This window comes from Protobothrops mucrosquamatus, unplaced genomic scaffold (genome assembly GCF_001527695.2).
Source record: "Protobothrops mucrosquamatus isolate PMUCROS unplaced genomic scaffold, P.Mucros_1.0 scaffold550, whole genome shotgun sequence".
NCBI classification, from domain to species: Eukaryota; Metazoa; Chordata; class Lepidosauria; order Squamata; family Viperidae; genus Protobothrops; species Protobothrops mucrosquamatus.
Window position 1 is genome coordinate 88,703 of NW_015386854.1, and position 22,338 is coordinate 111,040.

At 35.1% G+C, this 22,338-nt stretch overlaps 2 protein-coding genes across 2 annotated transcripts; both read left to right on the top strand.

Annotated features, from left to right (window-relative positions):
- Nucleotides 1-2,327: 2,327 nt before the first annotated feature.
- LOC107288428 (olfactory receptor 13G1-like) lies at nucleotides 2,328-5,068 on the top strand. The gene is made up of 2 exons (XM_015817049.2): nucleotides 2,328-2,351; nucleotides 4,112-5,068. Exons 1-2 carry the CDS (start codon nucleotides 2,328-2,330, stop codon nucleotides 5,066-5,068), a joined length of 981 nt encoding a protein of 326 aa, XP_015672535.2.
- A 4,023-nt stretch (nucleotides 5,069-9,091) lies between these two features.
- Nucleotides 9,092-13,845, top strand: LOC114922636 (olfactory receptor 13G1-like). The gene is made up of 2 exons (XM_029284351.1): nucleotides 9,092-9,115; nucleotides 12,877-13,845. The coding sequence occupies exons 1-2, from the start codon at nucleotides 9,092-9,094 to the stop codon at nucleotides 13,843-13,845; spliced, it is 993 nt and encodes a 330-aa protein (XP_029140184.1).
- Nucleotides 13,846-22,338: the final 8,493 nt, after the last annotated feature.

The following is a 22,338-nucleotide window of genomic DNA, read 5'->3' on the forward strand; positions in this document are numbered from 1 at the left end:
GAGAGAGAGAGAGAGAGAGAGAGAGAGAGAGATATGTTACATAAGTATAAGTCCCTACCACAGAAAATCATTGGGGAAAATGATGCTTCAAAATTGTGTTTGTTTGTTTATCTTATATGGCCACCTACTAATGGCGACTCCAGGTGGCTTACAAAAATAAAATCCCAATGCAAAAAACAATAACCCCCCCCTTCAAAACAACAATCAAAACAACTACTTGACAGGCTCCATCCCAGACCCATTGACAAAGTATCAAAGTGGGGGACAATCTCATTGAATGATGTTATACAAGGGGGGGAGCCACTATGGAGAATGTTCTTCTTTTTGATCCTACCAGATGGACCTCTTTAAGAGAGGGAGCTGATAACATATTCTGCCTTCCTACTCTGGTGGATTGGGTAGATATAACTGGGAGATGACAGTCCTTCAAGTAACTTGGTCTCAAGCCATAAAGGGCTTTAAAAGTGACAACTAACAACTTGAATTAGACCCAGAAATAAATTGACAGCCAATTCAGTTCTTGCAAGAGAAATGATGCATGTGCAAATCTAGACTTGCACAAAACCATGCAGGCTGCCATATTTTGAACCAATTGAAGCTTCTGATACTTTTCAAGGGTAGACATGGCATTTGTGAAGATTGAAGATTTGATTTTTAGCTTATTTTTCAGGGAAAAAATATAACAAAAACTTGCTTCAAAATTAAAACATGTTCTCTGTCTATAAGTCTAATTGGGTGGAATAGAAATACATTATTTCTGCATATTTGCTCTGGGTTTATGTCTGTAAAGTAAGTAGATTTTCTAAATAAGCTGATTATTTGGAAATGCTGCCTCATTCCAGAGAAACTGAGTTGAGTAACACCACTCCTAGCATTTCCTTCTCTTCAAGGGTTTAGAAATACCTACAGCCAATGCACACAACATTAAAAAGAGTTGGATTCAAGTTAGTCATATGAAGAATAGATTATTGCCATCTATAGGACTTGAGTTCTCTTTATTTCAATAAATATAATATAAACTATGTTGCAACAGAATTTCATCTACCTTAAAGGAAAAAAACCCACAACAGAATTGTCCAACAATAATGATTCATTAATATAATTGCATCAGGAAATTCTGCAAAGCCTGATTGGAACAATTATGATGAAGCTCCAGAGATAACACTCCCATTGGCATCCTGACTTATATAATGCAAGTTTCCACTCATCACAGCAAAGTTTATAACAGGACAAGCCAATTGTCAAAGGCCATTATGATGTAGAAATGATTAGGAACTGAACCTTGCCAGATGCCAGTGCTGACATTAATTGTAAACTCACATATAGGAAAATGCCACAACTTTCAACAATGATAAATATGAAGGCAAGTATTTCATATAATTATTTTCCTTCATCCCAAGTACTTCCATAATTCATATGTGAAGCATCAAAGAGTTTTAAGGCTTTTGCTATATACAGTAATAGTGGACAAAATTATTTCACTGGCATCTAGATTTGAAATTTAAGTGAGTCTGTTGAAATCATGAGAGTCAGCTTGGTATAGTGGATAAAGCATCAGACTAGAAATCAGGAGACCATGAGTTCTAGTCCTGCCTTAGGCCCAAAGCCAGTTGAGTCACTTTCGGCCAGTTGCTTTCTATCAGCCCTAGGAAGGAGGCAGTGGTAAAAGCAGGCTTCTGAAAAACTTGCAAAAAAGACTCCAGGAACTTGTCCAGGCAGTTGCCAAGAATCGGACATGACTGAATAACAACAATGAAATTTAATTAGGGATATTTGTTGGGAATCATTAATTTCATAACTAAGCAAAGTCTGACATATTATAGTTACCTACTTTATCAGAATGGATCTATTTCTAGTCCATAGCAATAAATATTGGGAACTTGCTAGCAATTTGCCTTTTCATGGTAACTTGAGTCACCTTGCGAATTTAACCATTTCCACAATTGGAAATGCTTCAATGCATGTTCTTCTTTCAGACCTTCACCTTGAATTGCCACTTGAAGGTATGGAGACAGTCTCTAAGTGAGGTGAAACAAAAAGAATACAGCCCCTTTTCTTTCCTTTTGGAAGCACGGAGTTCCTTTGCTTCATACAGGTGTTATCTTCTTGTTATCAGCAGTAGAAAACTGAAGAATCCAGTTGAATCCTTGTACTGAGCTAGTAAGACTAGCATGCAATTATATGCAAGTCTATTAAGAACAATGTATAGGAAGTTCATGGGTAAGGGAATTGAACCCTATATGGAAAAAAAATGTCCCCCTGCATTGTGAGAATTAAGAACTGCACCTCTCGTCTGGAAAACAGCAAAATATGAGCATTGGTAGACAATGGAGCAGGAGAATTATGGAATGGTGAAGATTAATAAATATGGTCTATGAAGAGCATTTTGAAGGTACAATTGGTCCTGAATGCAGTGGTGCAGGCAATTATAGAAGCCCCTAGAATGGCATATGTAATATCACTGTTATGCAAGCTGCTTTGGTTGCTGATCTGCTTCTGGGTGCAATTCAGTCTTTGGTTATTACTTTTAAATCCTTCTATGTCATGGGTCCAAATATCTGTGCAGCCATCTTTTCCCAATGAGATTGGCCTGCCCCACTGATGCTGGCAAAATAGGTCTACTGCAGATCCCATCAGTCAATGTATTTCAGCTGGTGAAATACAGGAAAAGAGCCTTTTCTTGCATGGCTCCTGCCCTTTGGAACATCTTGACCCAGGAGGTAAAATCTGTTCCTCTCTCTTTTAGCTTTTCTTAAACCCTTATAAGCTAACTATGCCAGTTGGCATGGGGTCCTGAAGTAGAAGCTGCTAGCTGGAGGTGGTTGGTATAGAATAGGTACCCCACTTTCCTTTCTACACTCTTGTTTTTTAGTTATTTTAATTTCTCTAATTTCAATTCCTTTTATATTTATAATTGTTGTGGTATATTGCTTTATTTGAAGTATATATATATATATATATATATATATATATATATATATATATATATATATATATATATATATATATACACACACACACACACACACACACACACACAAACAAACAAATATTATTTAGATCAGTGCTTGTCAAGCTTGTCAGCTTTAAGATATGTGGACTTCAACTCCCAGGATTCTTTAATGGTCTGTCTTCTAGAGGTATAATCACTTTATTTCACTACGTATTTCAAAATGTCCACATTAATATAATCCTTCATTCATATTCATAGAAAGCAATTGTATCTACCAAATGTCAATATAGGAAAAATCAAACAAATAAGCATACCCCTAAATCAGGGGTGTCAAACTGCCGGCCCGCAGGCCAGATGTGTCACGAGGAAACCGCACCCACCCCATTGCCAGCAATGGGGGGAAAGCTTCGATACGTCATGTGACATCATGTGATGTCGCAAGTTTGACATACCTGCCCTAAATCATAAGATGGAGCTTTCATCATAAGAAAGAGCTTCCAACAAAAACCCACACGAATAAGTATAACTTTTTCATCTTCCTTCTTTTTTGCACAATATTGAACTAAACAGTATTAATAAATTAAAAAGGTAGAATTGTCATATAATCACAAAACATAAATGAACAGTTCATAAGATTCTATACTGTATAACACCACAGTTGCATCTTTTCTTGTCTATACAAGAGAAAAAGAGAGAGGAGGTAGTTAAGAAATTTAACACTTTAATATGTAGATACATTTTCAGTGCTAGAACAGCTAAAATGTTATGTTACAAATGGTAAGTGGTATTAGAAACCTCACCTTATCACTAAAGTTTCTGTTTATTTATTATTCCATATTCCAAAAATGTATTAGAAACACTTTAAAAAAAAAACATTAAGAATTTAGTGGATTTTAGTTCTGTTGATTACCACTGATACTACTAGAACCAAAAAGCTTCTATTAATGATCAGAAATATCCAGGTTCATCACTATTGTAAACTAATCTGAGACTGGTAAATTTTCCATATTTAAAAATAACTACAGTATATAATAAGAAATCAGATTTCAATTTTTTGATAGAGAATTAGGGAGGGAGGCAGGAACTGAAGAATAGCAAGATAAATTATTGAAATATGCAACTATGTTGATTATTACAGTAAAACATGTGTCTCTTTAGGATAGCAGCTACAATAATATTGAAATAAAGAACAAGAGTGCCATATTGGAGTTTATCCTGGTTGGGCTATCTGCAACAACTGAAATACAAAAACCCCTCTTCTGGGTATTCATATTCATCTATGCTACAGCCCTCATTGCCAACTTCATTCTTATCCTGACCATATGGACTTTCAGGAAACTCCACACACCCATGTACTTCTTCATTGTCAATTTGTCCTTAGTGAATGTAATCTCTATTTCAGTTACTACTCCTAAATTGCTCTATAGTCTTTGGACTGGAAGAAAGACCATTTCATTTTATGGATGCATTGCACAGAGCTATCTGTTTATATGGGCTTTGGGAACAGAACTTTTACTTCTCTCCTTTATGGCTTTTGATCGCTATGCAGCTATCTGTCACCCTTTGCAGTACACTATGATCATGAGGAAGCAGGTATGTGCTTCCATAGTTATTGGAGTGTGGGTTGTAGGATTGGTCAATTCCTCTACACATTCTGGACTTATGTTGCAGTTGTTTTTTTGTAACTCCAATATTATCAATCATTTCTTCTGTGACATACCTCCATTGCTGCACCTCTCATGCTCAGATATAACTATAAATGAATTTGTGTTATCTTTGTCAGATGTTATATTTGGGATTGGTTGTTGTGGATTGACTCTAACATCATATTTTTTTATAATAAGAGCTATCTTCAGAATACGTTCCACTGAAGGGAAGAAAAAAGCATTTTCTACCTGCTCCTCACATTTTATTATAGTTAGTATTTTTTACTCCTCTGTAATCTATACTTATATCAGGCCCTCTTCAGCCTACTCTCTAGACCAAGACAAACAAATTTCGCTTCTTTATTCAGTGATAACTCCTGTTGCTAATCCAATCATATATTCACTGAGAAACAAAGATTTCAAGGAAGGATTGAGAACACTTTTAAAGAGAATTAGCCTACTCAGTTGATTCAATACGGAGCTATGTTCTAAAGCAGAATTCTGGAAAAGCAGAATTTCTAATGAATAGATACATTTTCATTTAATTCTTTTTTATCAAATTATTAATAATTAGAATAATGGCATTTTACCTTTCTATAGTGGCTAAAAAATAAGGAAGTAGTATTAGGTATGCTTGCATCATTCATAAAAATAGTTAAAATAGATAAAAACATCTAATAAATAGGTAAATAAAAACAAGAATTCTGATATTTGTACAAAGGTCCATGTGAAAGGCTTTATAGTTTTCTTTTTTGATCCTTTAATGGAAGTAAACACATTTTTGCAGGAATATATAGTTATAGTGAATGCTAATTTTAATGGGAATAATGTATTTATTTAATCAGTGATATCATCGAAGTAAGTAAAACTCTTATGAAGTTATTGGCATCAGGCCATGACCCCTACTGGATATGGTATGTTTAACCTAATAGCCTCAAGAAGAAATAAAAGCTTCTAGTGAATTTTAGAGTGAATGTGAACTTAATCTTAGCCCTAATCCTATATGCATTCAAATCAATACTAATTAAAGAGAATAATTAATAGATCCCTAAGTTTCATTGTAGTTTGCAAATAAATCTTGTTTTGTACATTATGAAATTGATAAGTCTAATAACTTTTACTTTAATTTTATTTATTTATTTATCTATTTTTTATTTAAATAGGCAATTTAAATAGGGAGAATCCTTTTTTTACAGTGACCTTTTTTGCCTTTTCTAAAAGGTTTTATTTTTGTGGAGATTTTTTATCAGTTTTTTTAAATGAAAGAAAAACAGCAATATTTTAAATCCTAGCTTTACTTTTTCTAAAAGTTAAAGATGTGTTTCTTGGCAAATTTTAACCAGAAAACATACATGCACACATATGCGTATGCACACATACATATGTCTGTTTGCAAAGTTTAATTGATAACACAAATACATATATACACAAATAAAATTTTGGAACTTTAAATAAAGTTTTATGTTTCTCCAGCAACCAGTAAAATTAAGACAGCAACATACTTCAGTTTGCAAAATTTAACAGGCAAATTGGTACAAAACACAAGGAAAAATTATGAACGGCATCAGAAACAACATACAATCAAATAAATTCATCCAACAGTGGCTCAACCTTCACTTTACCCCAGAGCCTGGGAGAGTATTTAATAGTTTTTTTGAATATGATCAGTATAGAAGCCATCTTGATCTCTGGGTATAAATCATTCCTAAAGTCAGCTGTCTTAAGGGAGAAGGCATGCTTTCTGGATCCTACATGATGTTAATGCTTAAGCAACGGGACCCAGAGCAGAAACAACTACAGAAAGATGTTCTGTTATATAACCAGTGTCTATGCTATGAAGGACCTAGGTGTTAAACAGCACTGTTGATTAGGATTCTGATAATTGGTTTAAGGATTCTTGTATTGAAATGACAGAAATAAAATTCAGGCTTCAAGTTATGGAAACCTTGATAAAGAAATGACAAGCTTACAGATGAACTACAGGATCATAACTACAGGATGCATGCATAAGCATTTTTGTAACTTTTGTACTTTTTCTCTTGTAAGCAAGTGTTTCTATTATGTAACTAAGTAAAACAAAGAAACCTATACATGCTTGCTTACAATTGCATTTGGGATTCTTCCAGTCTTATGAGAGAACCCATCTTTGTCCAGAATTGAATAAATGTGTGACTTAGAAAGAAAATCTGAATTCTGCCTTTTTGTTCATGCTGAGCCACACCTGGTCTCTGATTAACAGCACCTTGAATTGCACCCAAAGACCAATTGGTAACCATTGCAGCATAAAGAGAAGTGGAGTCACATGGACATCATGAGACATGCCCGATACTGCCTGTAACTCTAAATTCTGGATTAGCAGTAGCTTTTTAGTGGTCTTCAAGAATAGCCCCATGTATATTTACCTTGAGTAATCCATTCATGAGATGATTAGAACATGTGTAACTATCTGAAGGGCATCCTGGTCCAGGAAATGGAACAAGAAGTATCTGTGCAAAGGTCCACTTGGACACAGCTACTATCTGGTCTTTGAGCAGAACTGGCAGTCCAAGATGCCCCCAAGTTGTGTACCATTTGGGGAAGTGTCAGCCCTTACAAGACAAAAAAATCAAGATATGTAAAGCTAGGTAACCCAAATATATGCTGCCCCTCAGCCTTGTCAGGGTTAACTTTAAATCTTTTCCCCCAAATCTAGTTGCACAGCATCCAGGTATTATAACAAATTCCATGTTTAATATGTGTTTCCTTTTTAATGTGTGCAGATTACCAACAGGTACTTGAGGGTCTGCATTGTATAAAAACAGAAGATTTTTATAAAACAGTATATGATAGGTTAAATTGCAAGTTATTTTCATGAATCCATAAGCTATACCCCAAAGTGTCTAGGAAGAAAAATATTTTTTGTCCATTGTCCTTACACTAGGACATGGATATTCTCAAGAATTTCTATAGAAATTTCCAGAATAGGAAATTGATATGCAAAATGATAGCCTAAAATTATTGCTTGAATCCCTTTTAGAGGAAAAAGAAATGAAGTAAAATATTATTAGTTAGCTTCAGGACTAAATGAAGAATTATATTATTCCTGTCTATCTAGGGTTTTTGTTTTCCTTAAGAATAACTCATTTCCACTAAAAGTACATTTGTTAAAAAAGCATATATTGCAAACAGCTGGTTTATTATATTACCCCATTCTAGCAAAACTAAGCTCAATAGCACTGTTCTTAGAATTCTCTTCTGTTCAGAAAGTTGCAAAGTTCCAAACAGTCAGTACAAGCAAAATTACAAGGGACTGGATTCATATTTATTCATATGAAGAGTTATTTTCTAGACATCAATAGAACTTGTATTCTATTGGTTTCTAAATTTCTACTATAAGGAAAGGCTGCTGGAATTGGGCATGTCTAGTTTAATGAAGAGAAGGACGAGGGGGGACATGATAGCAGTATTCCAATATGTCAGGGGCTGCCACAAAGAAGAGGGAGTCAAGCTATTTTCCAAGGCACCTGAAGGCAGGACAAGAAGCAACGGATGGAAACTGATCAAGGAGAGAAGCAACTTAGAACTAAGGAGAAACTTCCTGACAGTTAGAACAATTAACCAATGGAACAACCTGCCTCCAGAAGCGGTGAATGCTCCAACACTGAAAGTTTTTAAGAAGAGACTGGACAGCCATTTGTCTGAAATGGTGTAGGGTTCCTGCCTGAGCAAGGGGTTGGACTCGATGACCTCCAAGGTCCCTTCCAACTTTATTATTATTATTATTATTATTATTATTATTATTATTATTATTATTATTATTATTATTATTATTATTATTATTTGAATTAAAATTTTATTAGACTTGAACCTCACATAAATACATAAAATGAACAATAATTATTATGATTGGAGTAATTATGAAGATAATCCAGGAATCAATAATCCAATGGAATCTTCACTTTATGGAAAGCCAATGTGCTAGTCAACAGCTTGGTCCACAAAGCATGTCTAAAACAGAACCAAACCAACTTGTTTGTTGCCAGTTTTTTTCTGGTAACAATGAATAAGATCAATTCCTTGTCAAATACATAAGCTGAAAATCATTCTAAATTTCAAGAAAGAGAAATTATAAGAAAATACAGCAGCAATAACAATGCAGGCCAAGTATTTCATAGAATCATTTTTCCTCATCCCAGCTACATCTTTGAGATCTTTATCAATAGCAACAAATAGTTTGAAATCCTATAATGACTGATTGTGGAAATAAATATTTCATTGGCATATAGTTTTGGAACTAATATTGGCCAACTTGAAAAATTCTTATTGTAAAGAGTGTGCTGGGAAACATTCACCATATAACTAATAAAAATACCTTGAATTACGGTTGCCTATCTTTATTATGATAAATCTATATCCAGGCTATACATTTATGCATAAGGAGTTTATCCAGTGATTTGCATTTTCATATTAGTTTATGTCATTTTCAAGACACAATCAGAATTTTCAAACCAAAATGTTTCATGTATACAAGCGCAAGGTAGGTGGTCCCACTCAGCAGTATCTGCAAGAAGGATTTGGATATATTGGTAGATCACTGATTAAGCATAAGCATTAAGTAGTATGCTGTAGTTGCTGAAAAAGCTAACAAAATCTTAGGATAATTCAAAAAATATAATGTCAAAGTCACAGGAAATTATTGTTCTGCTCTACACTGCATTGGTGAGATCTCACTTGGAATTCTGTGACTAGTTCTGGTTGCTACAATAAAAGTAAACTACTGATGAACTGAAAAGAGCGCAGAGAAAAACAACAAAGATGGTAACAGCTTTGAGAGAAAATTTTTAAGTAATGGTTAAAAGAATGGATGTGTTTAGTGTAAAGAAGAGAAAGCTAAGGAGAGACATGCTAACAGTATTCTAATACCTGAAGGCTGTCACATGGAAGTATATGTGAATTTATTCGCCATAAACCCCAAGAACAGGACAAGAAGTAGTTTTACAGAGAAATATCATATAAAGAAAAAAATCCTGATCATGAGACCTTTTAAGTAATGGAACGTTCTGCCTTGTGCAATAATGGATGGTCCATTAGTGAAGGTTTTCAAACAAAAATTGGATAGCCATTTTTCTGTGATGGTTGGAGGACTCCTTTTGGGCAGTGGGGTTCTAATAGAATAATTCCAAAATCCCCTCCAACTTAACTCTGTTATAATTGTCACAGAAAAAGACAATGTCATTTAACATATGTGAAACCCAAGGATTTTTTTTTAATTTGATTACAGACAGAACTTCTGATATAAGTCATTTTTGAGATCCATGTTACTTTTGATGGTCCTTCGAGGTACAACTCAATGTTGAAGAAAGAGGCATGTGCTGGTATAGCTAGAGAAGCATCAATTATATGAGTGGTTAATTCTGTAATTAACTTTGGGATTACCAAAATCATTCCTTCTTTCATTCCCAATATTGTGGACTCCAACTCCCAGAATTCCCGAGTCAGCATGGCTGGTTCAGAAATTCTGGGTATTGAAGTCCAGAAGTCATAAAAGAGCCAAGGTTCCCTACCCCTGTTCTAGGACACGGTTATATGCAGGAATCTCTATGGAAATTTCCAGAATTTGAAATTGATATACAAAAGGATGGTTATCTTTTTGACCCAAGGCCAGCCAAATGAGGCTGTCAAGGTTCTTTCTCAGTGCCTAGAAGACTTGTGGGTTTGTATGTCATGGACTCAATCATGCCAAATAACTATGGATGTTTAAACCACCCAGATCTAAGAATATTCCATCTTTGACTTTGGTTAGTACACAATCTGGAGATCTTCCTGGATTCATAGCTCCTGCATGAAGAATAGATGTCAACTGTTGCTAGGAAGGCCTTGGACATAATTCTATTTGGTGCATCAGTTGTGGTCTCTCTTAGAATGTGGGGCTATTCAGACAATCACTCATTCCCTAGATACCATACAGCTTGATTACTGCATTGTTATCTACATGGGGCTGCCATAGGAGAACACCCAGAACCATCAGCTAGTCCAGAATGTGATGGTGTGGGCAGTAATGGGCATATCTTGGTATGCCCAATTAACACCTTTACTTCAAAAGCTGCACTGGTTGTCAATTGCTTCTGGGTGTGATTCAAGGTGCTGGTTGTTACATTTAAAGCCCTTATAGCATGGTCATGTTCACATGAGAGACAACCTTCCATAACATCTCCCTGGACGACCTGAAAGTTTGGTCAAATGGTTCCTTATGTTAAACAATGTCCTCTTTCATTGTACTCTGTAAGATCTCTACAGTAGCACCTACTCTCTGAAACAATGTTATGCCAAGATCTAGATGGCCTCTATTCTGCTCTTGTTTAGAAGAAGTTTGAAGCCTGGGTTTTACCCAAGCCTTTGGGGAGGAATAGGGAAGCTCCTTGCTTCATCATACTTGCCATTTTTTTAAAAAAAAAAACATTATTGATTTTATGTTATTTATTTTATTTTTATGAGCTACCCAGAGCCATTGAGAATTAGATGGCCTACAAATTCAATTTATTGTTGTTTTTGTTATTTATATTCTAAATATGATAAAATTGGTGTAGAGGTTAGATATACGGTATTCATACTATAACCAACAAAATAAGCAAAGGACATTTATTCTAAAAACTAATTTATTGCATAGTTAGTTTAATTATGATGATGTCCCAAAGGTCAGTTTCCCAATGGCACCATCACTTTATGTAAAAAAGTCCCCTGACTAGTCATTATTTTGGTTCATAAAGTACATTCCTAACTGAACCAACTCAGTTGTCAGCAGAAATTATGCTCCTTGACAGGAATAGGACCTGTCCTTTGCAAATGCCAAAGTTGAAAATAATTCTAAAATTCAAAAAGTAGGAAATTTCTAGAAAAAGTCATCAACCATAGCAATGCTGGCAAGTATTACCATTTTCCTTTATCCTACCTATTTCCTCCATATATTTACTCCAATTTCATCAAATAAGGTGAAAGCTTCTATTAAATGTTTGTAGACCAAACCATTTCCTTTGAATATAGATTAAGAACTACAGATAGCCTACAGAAATTATACTATTTGCAATTAGGATCATATGTTGGGAATCATTAATTTGTAACTAGGCAAAGTTCCACATATTGTAGTTGCCTACTTTTACCATGAAAAATGTGTTCCCAGGCCATTGCAATAAGTACTGTATCAATAGAAGAGAATATAGGCAGTTTAGGGATGAAATATATAGTACTTGGTGTTTGGGAAATAAGGTGGCACTTTACTTTTCAACAAATTCAAAGCAACAGTAGAAACTGAAACATTATTTCCATCTGAAATGACTAGTAATTCTGCAATAAAGTATATGAGTCTATTTATAACTAACTATCACATGTATGTGGTTAGGAGAAGGGGAGGAAGAATTACTATCATCAATTGAAATAACTTTTGATTAGAACCAAATAATCTTTCCTGACAAGGAAAATTTCTCCAAGTGAAAATAAAACTCAGTGAAAGAGATCTACTCAGTTATCTATTCTACAATTTTAAAATAAAATAAAAAATAGAATTATAGCTGAAACAAAGTTTTTTCCCCCATTCTTATCATGTGACCTGGGCAAGTAGAAGTCAGATGAAATTGCTTTAGGGATGATTCAACTCACATTTCACAACTGACAGAGGAACTTTTTCCCACTCCTCCTCTTTCTGCTTTTTTGTTAGAATGGTACGTAAGCAATAATTATGTACTTTCAAACAACCTTCTGTCATTTCTTCTGAAGAGGCAGGTTTTCTGAAAAGATTTCTAAACAACTAATCACATTGGCACTCTCTTTACCTTCTTAAGAGTTGAATTCTGGGGTAATTCAGAACAGTCTAGTTCTTCATATAACATAACATATTCTTATTCCTTTATCTCATTATGGTGTGTGTGTGTGTGTGTGTATACTATAGAGTAGCTGGATTACATAACACAGAGACAGTACATTGATTGACCTGAACAATCCAAGATAATCCTTCACACTTTAGTTCTTCCCCAAAAATTGAATTTGAGTTCATTTTATTATGGCTTAGCATTTCCTGAAGGAAAGATGGATCTAATGATAATCAGGAAAATCTGGTTTCTCTATATTAAAGAGAATGACAATTTTTCCACATTTTATTGTATCCATATTGTTTGTGAATTATAAACATATAATGTCATTAGATGTTAATTTTCTTGCTGAATTAAGAAAAGTTGTCACATGTACAAAAATCACAATTTTATGCAAATATACTAATATTTAATGTAAAACTATTTACTTCTCTAGAATACCAGCAACAACAGTATTGAAATAAAGAACAGGACAGCCATAATAGAGTTCATCCTGGTTGGTCTATCAGCAACAACATACATTCAGATAATTCTCTTTTGCATATTCATAACCATCTATGTTACAGCCCTAAGTGCCAACTTCATCCTCATCCTCACTATATGGACTTTCAGGAAACTCCACACACCCATGTATTTCTTCATTGTCAATTTGTCCTTAGTGAATGTATTCTCTATTTCAATTACAATACCTAAATTGCTCCAGAGTCTCTTGACTGGAAGGAAGACCATCTCATTTCATGGTTGCCTTACTCAGGCCTACATGTTTATATGGGCTGTAGGGACAGAACTACTGCACCTCTCCTTTATGGCTTTTGATCGCTATGCTGCTATCTGTCACCCTTTGCAGTATCCCATGATCATGAGGAAGGAAGTGTGTGCTTCCATAGCTATTGGAGTGTGGGTGGTAGGTCTAGTTAATACTTCAACTCATTCTGGATTGTTGAATCAGCTGTCATTTTGTAACTCCAATGTTATCAATCATTTCTTTTGTGACCTTCCCCCTTTATTGCATCTCTCATGCTCAGATCCAACTCTAAATGTCTTTGTCTTATCTGCTTCAGATTGGATATTAGGAGTTGGTTGTTGTGGGTTCACTTTAACATCCTATTTTTTTATAATAAGAACAATCTGCAGAATCCGTTCCACTGAAGGGAAGAAGAAAGCATTCTCCACTTGTTCCTCACATTTTATTATAGTCAGTATTTTTTACTCCTCTGTAATCTATACTTATATCAGGCCATCTTCAGCCTACTCTCCAGAACAAGATAAGATTGTTGCTCTCCTTTATTCAGTGGTAACTCCTCTTGGTAACCCAGTCATATATTCACTGAGAAACAAGGATTTTAAGGAAGGATTGAAAACACTTACAGGAAGAATCCGGCTGCTCAGTAGGCTTCAATACTGAGAAAACAAAGAAATGTTAACAAACCCACCTAGTAGAAGCCAACACATTCTACATAAATAGAACAGTTTTTTATTTTATACATTTGTATCTCTAAATTCTATTCTATTCTGTTGTCCATGTATAATGACTGTATTTATTTCTCTATATGTGGATTTAATAATTCTGAAACTAAGTAAATACTGGGAAAAAACTTATAGATGCTTAATATTTTTCTCTATGTTTGAAATATAGAGCTCTGCATATGATTTCACTCAAAAGGGATCCTCACTAATATACAGTCATTTATGCCTATGATTTTTCCTACTTAGATTTCTAGTGAAAGTGCCATGCTTACCACAAAGTATCATCTGAGTTGGGGTAGCAGGTTTCGGAATGCATATCTTGTGTCCTTATGGTATGTGCTCCAGTATTAATAAACACTGAGTAGGAAGCTTATCTTTATTGTATATTCAAAAACATCAACAAACCTCTTCTTAAACTGTTTTGTGCCTTCATGTTTTAAAATTGTATTTAGATAGTAAACAATATAAATTGCCAGATTGTGCAAGATCATTTAATTTATGAAAAATAAAAAATATTTCTTTCAATTATATTTATTTATTCAATTCAGATAATATATTTTTATTCAGAAGCTGTCAATGAAGTTTGGTGACAAAATATTATATCAATATCAATCTTTGTTTGACTCAGATATTTTAAAGGTATGGATATGGACAATTTGTTTCTCAATAAGCACATAAGAGAATGAGTATGTGTGTGTATGTGTATATGTCTGAAATGGCATAGGGCATGGGGTTCCTGCTGAGAGGAGTTCAATCAATCAGAATAGAGCTGGAAGGGACCTTGGAGATCTTCTAGTCCAGCCTCCTGCTCAAGCAAGAGTCCCTATATCATTTCAGACAAGTGGTTGTCCAGCCTTTTCTTAAAAACTATGAGTGATGAAGCACAACAACTGAAGGCAAGCTGTTCCACTGATTAATTGTCCTCACTATTAGGAACTTGCTCCTTAATTCCAGGTTGCTTCTCTCCTTGATTAGTTACTATCCATTGTTTCTTGTCTTGCCTTCTGGGGCTTTGGAAAAAAAATTGACCCCTCCTCCGTGTGGCAACCTCTCAAATGCTGGAATACTGCTATCCTGTCCCCACCTAGTCCTTGTTTTCTGTAGACTGGCCTCTGTTTATACAACCAAAGATTGTATTAGCTTTTTTGGCTGCTTCCACACACTGCTAACTCATGTTTAAGTGATTGTCCATTAGGACTCCAAAGTCCCTCTCACAATTACTGTTTTTGAGCCAGGTTTCACCTAATCTGTACTTGTATCTTTGACTTTTCCTGCCCAGGAAAAAGTCAGGTGTAAAACCTCGCTTTTCTCCACATTAAATATCACTTTGTTAGATAGGACCCATTGTTCAAGTCTGTCAAGATCTTTTTGGATTCTGAACTTGTTTTCTGGGGTGTTGACTATTCCTGCCAGCTTAGTGCCATCTGCAAATTTGATGAGATCCCATTCTATTCCCTCATCTAAGTCATTTATGAAGATATTGAAGAGTACTGGGCCTAAGACAGAACCTTGTGGTACCCCACTGCTTATTTCCCTCCATGTAGATGTAGTGCCATTAAGGACTACTCATTGAGTACAGTTTGTCAGCCAGTTACAATCCATCTGGTGGTGATGCTGTCAATCCCATATTTTTCTAGTTTACCAAGAAGTAGGTTGTGGTCTACTTTGTCAAATGCCTTGCTGAAGTCTAAATATACTACGTCCACAGCATTTTTCACTGTTCTACTAATTTAGTCACTTTGTCAAAGAATGAAATAAGATTGGTTTGGCATGATCTGTTTTTAACAAACCTGTGCTGGCTATTAGTTATAACTTTATTTGTTTCTAGATGTTCACAGATCTGTTTTTTGATTATTATTTTCCAGTATCTTCCCAGGTATTGATGTCAGGCAAATTTCTCTGTAGTATGACTCGAAGGTCTCCAAGGTTCCTTCCAACTCTTTTATTTTGTTACAGTGGGGATCTTTAAATGAAGGACTGGTCAAGATAGAACATCATAAAGATCAAAATATATTCTTGTCCCATTCTTTAAATATATAACATATGAATTCGAACACCAGGATAAGGTTATAAACAAAATTGTTTAATATACAAGAATACTTAGCTTTCGTCAGCCAAACTGCTGACATCGTCAGAGTATAAAAACAAGGATTTGGGAGTTCATTTATATCACTGGCTGCCTCTGCGGCCTGCTCCTCGATCGGCTCATTGGTCCACTCATTATCACCGATCGTGTTGTTATTAAAGGGTCCGCACTTGTCAATGTGTTGGCAGTTTCCGAGGCTGCTCTCCCACCCCTGGTTGTTGTTATTCCCCTGGTGTGCATACAAGCATCCAAGTGTTGGCTGTCAGGTTGCTCTTGCCCATCCTTACCCCCCACACTTGTCACCAGGCGCGCCTGTGCCTCTGTCATGGAATTGTTGATGGTGCGTGACTCCGGCGCCATTCTCCTGCTCACCAGTCCTATTGCTACCCTTGTGCATGTGCAGACGCCCGGGGATTGATTGTCCAGTTGTTCTCGCCTGTCGCTCCCCTCCCTTCTTGTTATCGATTGAGCCTGAGCATCCACCAAGGAGTTGCCTATCGGATGCGCTCCCAAAGCTACTCCTCCGCTCGCCAACGCTGTTCCTCCTCTGGGGTTACCATCCAATCGTTCACCTTCGTTGCTCCCCATTCCTCTCATAATCCACCGCAACCATACATCTATCACCAAGTTGCCTGTTGGGCGTGCTTCCGGTGACAATCTCCCACTCGCAAGCCCTGTTGCCCCTTTGCGCATGTGCAAACACCTCCCTCCCATCCAGGACATAGCACAGAAGCACTGCTTGAGCAGGGTCCGTAAGATTATCTGGGACACTACACATCCTCTTCACGACCTGTTTTCCTTGTTACCTTCTGGGAGGAAGCTTCGTGGTATCTGAAGCAGAACATCCAGATTCAGCCAGAGTTTCATTCCATACAGCATTAACCTTGCGAACTCTCAAGCTTCCTCCTTCTGTTATATATTCAAGATGGACAATATTTAATATTTATTGCTACGTATATGTAGGAATGTGGTGTGATGTCCAGAGCAGAAGGACATGTCCAGGGATGTTATCTGGGCCTGCTGCTTTCTGAATGTTAACTGTCTGCAGTGTTTTCCGGACAGAGGTGACATCAAAGCTTGGCACTTGCTCATCAGGATGGGGCACTGCTTTCCTAGCAGGAGTTACATCAAGAATGTAATGCAATAGCTTTTATGAAGGATTTGCTATTAGAATAGCAGTTATAAAGAACAAAAGTGAAACACGTAGAAAAAATGAGATATACAAAAATTATCACCATGTCAGTTAATACTTAGTTGGGTAACTTTAGCATGAATTACGGCCTTACAATGTCTTCCCATTGAGTGAACAAAGTCCTTTAGTTCTGCAGCTGTTAGAATGTGAAACCAAGATTAAATGATTGCTTCTATTAACTGGGTTTTATTGCTGGGTCGCTTCTGACTAACAAGTTTCTTTAGTCGGCTCCATAGATTTTCAATTGAGTTAAGGTCTGGGCTATTCCCAGGCCATTCCAGCAGTGGAATATGATTATCTTGAAACCACTTTTTGCACACAGAAGCAACATGACATGGAGCTGAATCCTGTTGAAATATAAATGCTTCATTGTCTTGGAAAAGATCATGTGAGGAAGGCTTCAGTTTGGGCTCAAGTATTTCATTAATGTATTTTTGGCCATTTATATTCCCATTAATCACACAAATTCTGCCCACACCTTTTAATGTCATACAACCCCAGATCATAATACTGACTGGGTGTATCACGGTACATGTAATGCAATCAGGATGCAAATCTTCTCTGATTCTTCTCCTTATGTATTTTATGCCATGACTACCAAACAGGGAGATCTTGGTCTCATCACTCCAAATAATACTGTCCCATTGTTCCTCTGTCCAGGTAACATGGGTTTTAGCCCAGTTTAGTCTTTTCAACCTTTGTTTGAGAGATAAAAGTGGAATTTTTGTGCAATTCTAGATTTTAGGCCAAATTCCTGCAGTTTGTGCTGAACAGTCCTTGCACTCAACTTCACATTGCATTGTGCCATTTAATCTTGTATACACCCAGATGATTTTCTTCTGTCACATAGACACAATCTCTTAATTCTTCTATCATCATTTGCTGTTGTGCACCTTTTCCTGCCTTTACCAGTGTGGTTTTGTAGTGACTGACTCTCCTTATACCTACCTCTTCAAAAACTTAGAAATGCCATATTTGGTTACGTTTCCACCAATTTTTCTTCTAATTTCTTTATAACTGTAGCCTTGTTCACTTAATAATACTATTTTACATCACTTTCTGGGCAATCAGTCAATTCTTTGCACCATTACTTTAATTTTATTACAATTTACAAGCTCACTAAATGAAAAAACACCAAAAAACCCCAACCAACTTGATAGCGATCACATAACTTACTGACAAATGTCTTCCTCTCAGCTTCAATACATGACATCAATAACTGAATCCTACTGTGATCTGATTGGCTCATTGCCAAAATAAGATACACCTGACTGGCTCTCTAAACACTCATGCTCATTGGCTAAAATCAGATGAAGGAAAGCTACCTGATATCAGCCTAAGCAAGTTGTGCTTCTTTTTTCTGGTTATTTGGCTATAACTTTAATAGAATACAGATAACTGAACAAACTTTGTTACATTATATTCTTGATTAAATTATCTTTCCATTGATATATAATTTTATGGTACTACTCAAAAAAAGTGTTGTTATTAGCCATCAAACCTCTAATGTGCACTTTCCCCAAAAGGTTTCCACAATTTTGGCTACTACTGTATACCTTGAAACTGAGCAGTGTATAAATTACTCAATATTGTAACATATAAAATTAAATAAACAGCTAAATGCACCATGATATATTGACTCAAAAGAATACAATAATCACCAGTTGTAAGCATAAGCATAATAGGAACAGTGACACAAACTGAAAAAAAATACCATTTTTTAACACACCCAAAACAATTCCAATACAGGAATACGGAAATATTTACCTGGTGCCTAAAACTTGTTTAATAGAAGTATTACATTCTCTGCATGAAATAAAGCATTATATGCCTATTCAACATTGAAAGACAACTTCAAAATTCTTGTGAGAAAGGCAAAATCTTTGATAGCTTCTTGAATGAGAAACAAAACATCTTCAAGGAAAAGCAAAGTCTAGTTGCTTCTCAAAAAAGCACCTTTGGATCTTTGATAGCAGCTTTTAAGTTGCAACTTCATCCCAAAAAATTCAGTATTGATTTAATTAAGCTGGGTCAAAATTTTATAACATTAATAACAATAATAACGCCATTAAACAACATCTCCTTATTCTGGGTCCTTGGGAAGAAGTAAGTGAATTAAAATGCCAAATCCAGTCTAAACCATCTGGCTAACTATTCAAAATGGTATCTTCACTGGAGTCTTAATACAAAGAACTTCTACATTTAAAATACTTTATCTGGTAAACCTGTGGTAGCTGTGTTTCTTATCTTTTCCTATTTTCTTATTTCTGTGTGATTCTTGCTATTTTTGGCTGGTCAACAACCAAAATAACATACTTTTAAATAAATCAATTGAATTCATAGGGAAAAAATATTTAATGTGAATGGGCATGGTATATTTGTGCATAAGCTTGTTCTTAAGGAATAGTGGCTTTAATTAATTAATTTACACATTGATAATTAATCAATTCCCTTACAGTAGCATATATATATATATATACACACATACACAAACACATACATCTTGACAAAACTGCTGAATTCTTGCGGTTTCTTCTATTATTTTCTGCTGCAATAATTTCCTTGGATTTCTTTTTCTGTGCCTATGAGTTGTTCTCAAAATTTCAAGTATGCCCATCAGTCCCAAAATGTTTAGAGTCACTGTTATAACATATATTGAAACCACTTACAATATATGACAACAATGTCATTAACCTGTTCTTCTTGTATTTTAAACAATTTATGACCAGTCACGTAGCGGTCATTTGAAGTTACAATGGATTCTCCAAAAGGTAATTCTGACCCAGATTTGAAGTTTCCTGACTCCCCCATTGTTCACATGATCTCATTTTGGCACTTGGAAACTGGCCCACCATTACAGCTGTAAGTATGTGGTCATGTGACCCAGATTTGCAATATTATTTCCAGGAAACGTGCTTATTTCCAGTTTCCAGCAAAAAAAAGTCCATTGTAGCACTGGGTTCATTTAATAACTGCAGTGCATATTTAAGAAGTGTGGCATTCACTTTATAACTACCTGGTTCACTTAATGACTTCTGCGAAAAAGGTTGTTGAATTGAGCATGGTTATGTGATGACACACTTAAAACTGACATGATTTACAACTATAATTCTGATCTCAATTATTGTCGTAAGTGGAGAACTGCTTGTATTTATCACAGCTTGTTTGTCCTTAGAACTTGAAATTGTCTAAAAGTTGCAGGGGCCATGCAGAAAGCACTTTTTTCCCTATGTACATGTATAAAGAAAAAAATACATAAATGTCATTGTTGTGCCAAGCCAAGAATTATATTCATCTCATCTATTCTGATTAGAAAAAATAGTGAGTTCGGTATTACTAGGTCTGACATTGGATCACTTTCTAAAGAATGCTGTGTCATCCTAACAAGAGTAACAAAGAACCTAAATAATCAAAGTAATGTTTATCATTAATTAAAGAAAAAGTTGAATTGTGGGAATACCTCTGATACCATTCAGCCCAAACTGAAATTGTTCCTTCAGGACTCTAGATGAAGTCATTGTTGGAATACACTTGGGAAATTGTTCTCTCAGATGCTACCTATATACCATTCTACATATTAATCATGGTACTTCTCATCCATTATTTTTCATAGTATGAATACTGAGCTCTATATTGTATCATTTTTTTTTATTTTGTTCCACTGTAAACTGCTAAAGGGCGGGTTTTTTTTTCTCCATACATAGAGATTAGGTTTCACATTAAATAATATTATAAATATAAATAAAGACCTAATACGAACATCATACATATTTATATTATAATATAATATCTCTATTATATATTATAGTCTACTATAGCATAATACTAACAAACTTTTCATCCCAATTGCTTAATATCAATTCCTTTTCTAAAGAAAAGACTGCAAAAATGGAAAAGAGATATTTTGACTACCTGTAAGTATATTTCCTTTTAATCTATATAGAATATTTTTAATGAGACAAGTGGGATTCATATGGCATTTTTTCTTATATTGATAGACCGATAAAGATAGAATATGAGAAAAGATGTCTAATGTAATGTTAATTAGCATTCACATGTTTATTACTTAGGTAAATAATTTTGTTTCTAAAATGATTATACATTAGATGAGGTTTTATTGTATAATATCCTGTATTGCATCTTTCCCCATAAAATCTCATTATGTGTGGAAAGGATTTAGACAGCAACTTTTACCATGCATATTCCTTTTTTCTTAACGTCTGTGTCTATGTGGTATGTTTGTGTGTTTGTGTGTGTGTGTGTGCACGTGCGCGCATGCACACATGTGCCAGCATTCTGTTTTTCCATAAAACCCTTTAAGGAATATAGCTGACTACTGTAGCATTATGCGTGGATTTTCAAAGAGAGAATCCTTAACTGTCTCTATTGAAAATCAATGAAAATGTATCACAATCAAGCATGTTTAGTTAAAGGAGTAGTTATGTGATGATGACAATTAACTTTCTTTGCCTAGAACCACTTAACTGCTTTGGGCTATATGTCCCATAAGCCTGCCAGCAGGCTCAATGATTTGACACTTTGGTTGCTGAAATCCAAAACATCCCAATTGCATATATTTTCTGTAGATGTTAGATAGTTTTAGTTGTATTTTAGGAAGACCTAGGGAAATATATCGAACTAAATCTGTTGTGATTAACTGCTGCCATATTAACATTAGTGAATCTGTTCTATGTATGAGTAAGTGTGCCTTGAACAAATGTTATTATCATATTCTTGTTCTCAGCATTAGTACCCAAAACTGATGAATATGATAAAGATGGGTAATTCTAGCACTGATTTTATTTTGGACCTTGCAGTGAATTAAAGTACATTCTATATTATGGAATATGAAATAGATATTGCAAGTTTTGAATATAGTAAAATATTATAGTAATTGTTATACTTATCAATAGTTACTTCAATAATCTAACTGAAATCTGAAACATTTTCATCTAATCTTCTTAGAATTAAATTTCACTTTAAAGCAAGTGAAATAAATATACTGTACATAAGAAGACAGGATTATATGTGTTTTGTATCAAAATCTTAATTTAGTTATACTGTGTTTTAAATATGAATTAAACGAGACTGATATTTTAAGGTAATTATCACTGACATTCTTTTGGATCAACAGGTCATGTGAGAAAACTGGA

Bases quoted from the DNA above. Each gene is read 5' to 3' on its own strand.
- LOC107288428 (XM_015817049.2), top strand. From the start codon at position 2,328: ATGGAGCAGGAGAATTATGGAATG. The intron at 2,352-4,111 runs GTGAAGATTAAT...GTGTCTCTTTAG, and splicing joins AGCAGGAGAATTATGGAATG to GATAGCAGCTACAATAATAT.
- LOC114922636 (XM_029284351.1), top strand. From the start codon at position 9,092: ATGTTTCATGTATACAAGCGCAAG. The intron at 9,116-12,876 runs GTAGGTGGTCCC...TTACTTCTCTAG, and splicing joins TTCATGTATACAAGCGCAAG to AATACCAGCAACAACAGTAT.